We start from the raw sequence: 7,580 nt of genomic DNA on the forward strand, positions 1-7,580 counted from the left end.
CTCACGTCGAGCTACTGCTCGGAGAAGAAGAACGAGCTGTTCTATTTGTTTGACATTGAAACGTACCTGCTCGAGCACCCGATCGACGTGGCGGCGTCGACGTACTTGCGGGAGCACTTGCCCGATGTTGTCGTGCGCAAGGTGGCCGCGTACCTCGCACCGCCGCTCGCGTCGTTGCTGGACACGATCCGAGCCGACAAGTGCCTTATCCACAACCTTCCGGCTGTCCTGTGGCCAAAAAGAAACTCGCTGTGCCGCGTCCGCCTCGCCACATGCATGAACCTCGCCGTCGAGTATTTGCGCTCGGGCGCCGAGCGTGCTAGCTGCTACAGCGGTCACGTCCTCTATCTGGCGCTGCTGACGGCCGGGACGCCAGCCTTTGCCACAGCCGACGCCGACGTGCAAATGCGGCGACGCTGCTTTGATTTCAAGGGCGAGTGCGCGGCCCTCGACAAGACAACGCTGACGCCGATGCAAGCGCTCGTCTTGGAAGAGTACTTGCGCTATCCCACGTACGGGTGTCAGTAGAAACCGTTGAGTTGACGAATCTCGTGAAACGCGCAAGGAAGCTTGAAAGTGAGGAGTATATTGCATGGTTTTTCATTACTTAGCACGTCGAGTCCCACGCCATTATCCGATGCGTTCCCAAGGTACAGCGACTTTTCAGTTGGGAGCTTGGTCAAAGTGGTGGTCGACGTTGTTTCAAGGTGTCAAGCCAGCACATAGACAAGCAGAGCAATCATTTTACGATGGGACAAAAGAGCCCAAGTTGGTCGACCCAAGTTGAATGTTCTCGCGTCAAACACAGTTCTATCACCTGATATGACGCTTGAGTGAGGAAGAAGCACTTCAATTGACGGAGGCTGCAGTCATTGTTCTCAAAAATCCTTGAACTTATTTTCCAACTAGTTTCCGAGGGCCTAGCACGTCTCATGTAGAAACCCCAACGACTCGTACTTACCCTCGACCTTTTTCGACACTTGAAAATGTCATCGTCCTCCATGGACCTCTCAGTTGAAACGAAGAATGTGATTTATGTAGGTTCCCAGAACCTGAGTTGTGCGAGTGGGCTAGTCATGCAGTTCTCTAAGAGCGCGGTATCCCAGATATACCGTGCGTGGTCATCCTTGGCGTCCCATAGCTATGCCACATAGCTAACGGGTGAACCAAGCCGGCAACTATGTCACGTTGTGTCCCTGGAACAGGCGACAACTCGGACGCTAAGGTGTAGCTCATGGAGCAAGCATCGATGCACAATCTTGTATTACAGAATTCTCTCATGCCTGCGATAGACGTCGCCTTCAACAACGCTGGTTCGTTTCGAAACCTTTTCTACGTGGGACGTTGCAGAGGCTGCATGTACTCGTCCAAAACGAGCGCTTGCATCGTACTCAATGATGCCGTGTCCAGCGCTGCACACTCGGATACAAACACAGTATAGCGCCGCTGTTTTTGCACGGCAGCGTCGACTTGCGCAAAGGCTGGCGTCCCGACCGTGAGCAGCGCTAGGTACACGAGGCTCGGCAAATGACCGGTCGAGATGTGGGTGCGCACTTCAGGATGACACAAATACTCGGTCGCCACCGCAACGCACGATACCGCGCGCGCACGACTTAGCGTGTTTCGATGCGGCCACAGGGCAGCAGGGAGGTAGCCAGCGAGGTGAACAGAGCCTCGCAATGCATTCGCAAGCGACACGGGCGGTGCGACGAGGTACGCGGTTACCTTGTGCGTGAGAGCCTCAGGCAGGTGCCGACCAAGATACGTCGATGCCGCCGTGTCGATGGGATGCGTCAGCATGTACGTTTCGACGTCAAACATGCGGCGGACTTGCTGGGGCTTGTCGCGGAGGGTCTTGTGGAGGTTGGATAAGAGACGTGGCCACCACAGCGGGATGCAGACGCTCGCGATCGAGTGCGCGACGGCGTCGCCGGTGGTCGCGAGGTGCATCAAATGAGCAGCGAATTCGATCGTGATGTCGGCCGTTTGAAGTCGGTGCTGAAAACGAGCAGCGCCAAAGCGTCGAGCCACCGCAACAATCCACTTTGCCATGTCCTCGTCGTCGGCCCACTGATGGTGTACGTCCAGAAACGCCTCGATGAGCTCCACGTCACCGTGGTCGAAGAGCAGAGACGCCATCGCGGACGTGATTTGGTCGGGATCCGGACCAAAGTTGCCCCGGGGGTGCGGGTAAAAGTACCGGAAGGCCGCTGTAAAAACACGGTCGAGCGACCCGTAGCCGAGGTCGTCGACCACACCACCGTCCAAGTTGGCACGCACGACCGACATCAAGCGGCTGTAGCCGAGGATGTGCACGCGCGCCGCTTTGGGCCACACGAGGAGAAAGCAGCCGGGCGACTCGTACTCGTCCGTGTCGGCTGCAAACTCGCTGACTGGCGACTGGTGGCAAACCTCTTGAACGAGCGCCGGGGTCGCACACGATGGATGAAACGTCTCGGGCAGCGCCGGAATGGCTTCGTTGTCGTCGTCGCCCGCCCGCACAAAGGTAATGTCAAAGACGTTAGCGGCCAGCAGCCGATCGACGATCGCCTTGTCACGACCAGTGAGCGAATCAAACGTCGGCGCTACACTGTCCGTCTCGAGCCCGATCGCGACGCCAATGGACGCGTCCGGATCGTATTGGCAAGCAACGTCCTGGAGGGATTGGATCGAGGGTAGCGGCCGCGGCGCGTACCAAGCCTTGGGTATGTCATCGTCCCACCCCGATTCTTCCATGTCGTACGCAGCGTGATACACAGCACAAGCCCGGTGGCCCGACGTGATGGGCGCCACCGTCACGGCACACGTGCTGTAGAACGAGAGAAAGCACCCGTCGACGGCCTCGAACGTCGTCGTCCAGTCGTTGTCCGAGATGGTGACGGCGCCACCGACGCACTTGGACGGGAAGAAGTAGACAACCGTGGCAAACGTGTAGCGTGGTGGTCGGGTTGCTGGCTTCAACTTGGATGCGTCGCCGGTCAAGTCGATCGCAAAATGCGCCAGCCTCGTGTTGTACGCCATCGAGAAGTAATTGGAATCGTCTGGCGCGGGATCCAGCTCGCCGAGCAGGTCACATTCGCAAAAAAAATCACCACGGAGAAAGTGGTAACTGTTGTGGATCGTGACGTCCTTGGCCGGCACACGCTCGGGGTACGTGGTCATGAGCGCTGCCACGGTCTCGGTCGAGAGAGGCCATGAAGCAACGGTGATGTCACCGAGCTTGACGGTGGGGCTGCACCTGGCGTTAGGCTTGCTCAGGCAGCAGTGGACCCTTGCAGTATCACGTGCAATCGTCTGCAGACTGGTCTTGTCCTCGTCGTCACTCATCCGAAGCAAATGTAGTTGTGCGCCTTTCAACGCTCTTGGAATTTGCAAGATGATGCAATCACATGGCATCGTCTCTGCCAATGTGTAATGCAACGTTGCAAACCGCCTCTCTGTACATGTGTTGGACTATCACTCATGCGCATCATGAAAGCCCATGAGTGATGGATGATGGGCTTTTCCAGATGCGATAATATGCGCCTACGAGCTTGAGCGTCGTCGTCATTGACGTACTGCGCGTTGCACTCGATGGAAGTGGGAGCAGCCTCCAGCGGCGGTGCTCGGCTCCAGAGACTGGTGCACCACCAGGCTGTGCGTGTCAGAGGCGTGCACGTGGCGGCATCATGCACGTGCATTGTAGAGAGGTAGCGCGCCCATGACTCACTCGAGCGTGCGCAGGTGCAGCGCGGCCAGACGTCGCCGAGCGGCAGAAAGACTGCGAGCTCGAGGACGGTGGCCAGCGTCGAGGCTGTGCGCCGCCAGCGGGTGCAAGAAGCCGATCACTTGTCTCGACGCGTCCATGAAGCGCAGGACGAGGCGCGCGCAGTCAGGCTGCAGCGACGCGATCGGGCGCCCATCGGCGGCGTGACCAAGTGGCAAGCCGGCTGCCGTTTGATGATGAGCGACAACACGTGGTTATTTGTGGCAAAATACGGTGCATACCACCTTTAATAAAACTGTCGATTCCTCTGGCTGTAGACCTCGCACGACGACCAGGCATGGCGCGATGCACTCCCTGGATCGTCTTCTATCACCTGCCAAAGCCTCGGCGATTTTATTTTCCGACGCGAGATCGGCGGTCATCAGCGTCGGCGGCGCGGTGGCATCTCCGCCCTCTCGGATTGGCTAAAAATGGAGAAATTATTTTGCGAAAACCTTTTTTATGACTTGGAAATTGTATCACCCTCGGGTGATATTGAGGTGGCACATGCCGCTCATGAGGTGCCGAATCAGCGCTTATATTCGGCACATGCTGGCAAGCCGACGCTCCACCTCGAACCCACCTCGAACCCACGAGGCTGCGTGCAAACAATACTTGCATGCGGGGTCACGACGCAGTTGTATACCCTGCCGTCAAAGTCTGCGGGGCGCAGTGAGTGTCAATCAAGTGTACCCAAGCCGCTGCACTTTTACAGTGCTCTGTATGTGTCTGGGATGTCAAGCTACTGCGCTTATTATATGCATGGTGTGTCTACGGTGCGGGCTGCATGTACGCTTCCAAGGCGTGTGCTTGCACCGTGGACAGCGACATCTTGGCAACCGCAGCGCACTCTCGCCGGAACATGGACCGGTTCCGCAATGTTTGCACGTGAGCGTCGACAGCGGCAAAGGTTGGCGTCCCGACCGTCAGCAGCGCCAAGTATATCATGTGGCCACGGCAGCTGCTTAGGCGCTCAGGGTCCAAGCGCAAATACTCGACGGCGGGCGCAATGCAGGTTGCGAGGCGCTCGATGCCCAGCGAGTCTCGCCTGGACCACACGGCGGCTGGAAGAATAGCGACGAGGCAGTGGTTGGCTCGGACAGTGTCCAGTAGTGACGCGAGCGGCGACGGAAGGTACGTCGCCACCTTGCGCACGACAACGTCCGGTAAGCAACGGCGCAAGTACGCTGACGCAGCCACGCCGATCGGTACGTCTCGACAGCGAGCATGTCGCCCAGCATTCGCTTCGTGGGGATGTAGCGCAGCAGGCGAGGCCACCACAGCGGAACACAGTCGTGTGCGATCATTTGCGCGAGTGCGTCGCCGCCCGTCGCGAGATGCACCAAATGAGCAGCAAAAGCGCTCGAGGCCTTCACTGTATGGAGTCGGTGCTGAAAACGTGGCGTGCCAAAGCGTCGGAGCACCGCGAGGAGCCAAGTAGCCATGTTTTCGTCGTCGGCCCATCGCTCGTGAGCGTCCATGAACGCCTCGATGAGCTGCAAGTCGCCATAGTCGTAGAGCAGTGACGCCATCGCGTACGTGACTTGAGGCGGGTTGCGGCCATGGTGAGGACGCTGCGGGTAGAAGGCACGGAACGCCGCTTCAAAGATGCCGTGGAGCGACTCGAAGCCGAGTCCGTCGACGACGTCACCGTCCACATTGCCGCGCAAGAGCGCGATCGTGCGGTCGTAGCCCAAAATGCGTACGCGGCACGCCTTGGGCCACACGAGCAGGAAGTTGCCACGTGACTTGATCTCGTCGGTGTCTTCTGCAACTTCGTTGATCGGCGTCTGGTCATAAACCTCTTGAACGAGCGCCGGCGTTTTGCACATTGAATGGGACGTCCCAGACAGCGGTGGAATAGCTTTGTTCTTGTCGTCGCCTTCGCCCGTGCGCACCAGTGCAATGTCATAGACGTTGGCCGCCAGTAGCAGATCGACAACTGCCTTGTCAGGACCCGTGAGCGAATCAAACGTCGGCGTTGCAGTATACGTCTCGAGCCGGATCATGACGGCATTACGTTGTCTCGGATCGAAGCCACGAGTAGCGTCCTGTAGCTCTTGGATCGTCGGCAACAGCGGCGGCGCAAACCATACCTCAGGCGCCGTCCAGTTGTCGAAGTAGTTGTCGTCCAGGGTCGCGTAATACACAGCACAAGATCGGTGTCCGGATGTGATCGGCGCGACGGTCACGTCGCACGAGCTGTAGAACAAGAGAAAGCACCCGTCCAATGACTCGAAAGTCGTCGGTCCGCGTTCCGACAGATCTCCGAATGGCCCGCACGCTTCCGAGATCGTGACGGCACCGCCGACGCAGGTGGACGGGAAGAAGTAGACGACCGTAGCAAATGTACCATGTGGTCGCTCCGTTGTCGATGTCAACGCTGAAGAGTCGCCAATCACGTCGACCGCAAAATGAGCCAGCGTCATGTTGAACGCGAGGTTCTTCTCGGTCTTGTTCCGCTCCGAGTCGCATTCGCAGAGGATGGCGGACTCAATCATGAACTCACACTTGGGAATGTCATGGAAGCCGCGGAAGACGACGTCCTTGGCCGGGACGCGGCCAGGTACGTGGTCGACAGCGCCGTGAGGGTCTCCGTCGGTAGCGGCCACGAAGGCACGGCGATGCCGCCGATCTTCGCGACGGGGTTGCTCTCGAATTTCGGCTTGTAGAGATGGCACATCGGCGCCGCAATATCATGCGTAGACGGGCCCATAAGGTTCCCGCTCTTGTCGTCACTCACTCAAAACTAGATGTGATTGACAAAACGATTCTCACTGTGTGACGTTGCACTATACCAGAGTGATGGTCGAGGAAGCCTCTGCGTCCACAAGACCATCACTCACACACGGGGACTGGCTCTCCAGTGCCAACCACGCATGACACATCATCGCGTCTATGCCTTGATGGCATAATTCAAATTGCATCCCATGAGCGACGACGGTCACGAGTACAGTCCGTACTCGATTGCGCGGGACGTCGCGTTGCCGCACTGTTGTCTGCGCAAGGCGGACGCCGAGAGCAGCGTCACCGCGGAACTTGGCGGTATCACCGTGGCGTCGTGGCCTCTCTCGACCGAGACCGTCGCAGCGCTCACGACCAAGTACTCTGGCCGCATACCGGCGCAAGATGTCACCATCAGTGGCCTCGGCATTGCCGAAAACGAGTATTTTTCCGAATCCGACATTCTCAGCAACTTTGATCCGTATCCCGACGGCGACGAGTTCGGCATGACGTTCAGCATGTCACTGGCGCATGTGGCGATCGACGCGACCGGCGACGCGTCGACGTTCAAGCCGGCAACGCAGCGACCGCCACGCTACACGTTTGCTACGGTTGTCTACTTCTTTCCGTCCAACTGCGTCGGCGGCGCCGTCACGATCTCGCATGGCCACCGGACGACGACGTACGAGGCACTTGACGGTCGCTTTCTGTCATTCTACAAGACGTGCGACGTGACTGTAGGTAGCGCCAATTACGTCGGGACATCGGTCGTTTGCTGTGTATCACGCCGTCTACGATCTTGCGGACTTTGACTATGCCGTAAAGCCGCGGTACGCACCCCCGCCACTGCCATCGCTCCAAGAACTCCAACTCGCCGCTCGCCGCTTTGAGCCCGATGGCCACAATAGTGTCATGATCCGGCTTGCGACGCGCAGTGCGACGCCGACGTTTGGTCCGCTCACGGGTCCTGACAAGGCAATTCTCGACCTGCTACTTGCAGCCGACGTCTTTGACATTGCCATTGTGCGGGCGGGCGAAGGCGACGACAGCGAGACCAACAGCATTGACGAGAGCGACGACGAAAGCGAGAATGATAGCGGTGACGTGAGCG

General features: G+C 58.4%; 4 protein-coding genes across 4 annotated transcripts in view; 2 read left to right on the top strand and 2 right to left on the bottom strand.

The window, feature by feature from the left end:
- SDRG_10411 (hypothetical protein) overlaps positions 1 to 660 on the top strand; it is a gene marked incomplete at its 5' end in the record, with an annotated part of 792 nt that extends 132 nt beyond the window's left edge. Inside the window, one exon of the mRNA XM_008616399.1 lies at positions 12 to 660. Coding sequence (XP_008614621.1) covers positions 12 to 528 — 517 coding nt within the window. The 3' untranslated portion in view covers positions 529 to 660. The remainder of the gene's footprint in view (positions 1 to 11) is intronic.
- Positions 661 to 1,250: 590 nt separating this feature from the next.
- Positions 1,251 to 3,339, bottom strand: SDRG_10412 (hypothetical protein). Its single transcript, XM_008616400.1, has one exon. The coding sequence runs from the start codon at positions 3,325 to 3,327 to the stop codon at positions 1,333 to 1,335; it is 1,995 nt and encodes a 664-aa protein (XP_008614622.1). The 5' UTR covers positions 3,328 to 3,339; the 3' UTR covers positions 1,251 to 1,332.
- Positions 3,340 to 4,692: 1,353 nt separating this feature from the next.
- Positions 4,693 to 6,246, bottom strand: SDRG_10413 (hypothetical protein; the record flags this gene model as incomplete). The annotated part of the gene is made up of 1 exon (XM_008616401.1): positions 4,693 to 6,246. The coding sequence occupies one exon, from the start codon at positions 6,244 to 6,246 to the stop codon at positions 4,711 to 4,713; it is 1,536 nt and encodes a 511-aa protein (XP_008614623.1). The 3' UTR covers positions 4,693 to 4,710.
- A 429-nt stretch (positions 6,247 to 6,675) lies between these two features.
- On the top strand, positions 6,676 to 7,572 carry SDRG_10414 (hypothetical protein; the record flags this gene model as incomplete). Its single annotated transcript, XM_008616402.1, has 3 exons — positions 6,676 to 7,168; positions 7,215 to 7,492; positions 7,567 to 7,572. 3 exons carry the CDS (start codon positions 6,676 to 6,678, stop codon positions 7,570 to 7,572), a joined length of 777 nt encoding a protein of 258 aa, XP_008614624.1.
- Positions 7,573 to 7,580: the final 8 nt, after the last annotated feature.

The sequence above is a fragment of the Saprolegnia diclina genome (assembly GCF_000281045.1).
Source record: "Saprolegnia diclina VS20 unplaced genomic scaffold supercont1.35, whole genome shotgun sequence".
Taxonomy (NCBI): domain Eukaryota; phylum Oomycota; class Saprolegniomycetes; order Saprolegniales; family Saprolegniaceae; genus Saprolegnia; species Saprolegnia diclina.

Bases quoted from the DNA above. Each gene is read 5' to 3' on its own strand.
- SDRG_10412 (XM_008616400.1), bottom strand. From the start codon at position 3,327: ATGAGTGACGACGAGGACAAGACCAGTCTGCAGACGATTGCACGTGAT.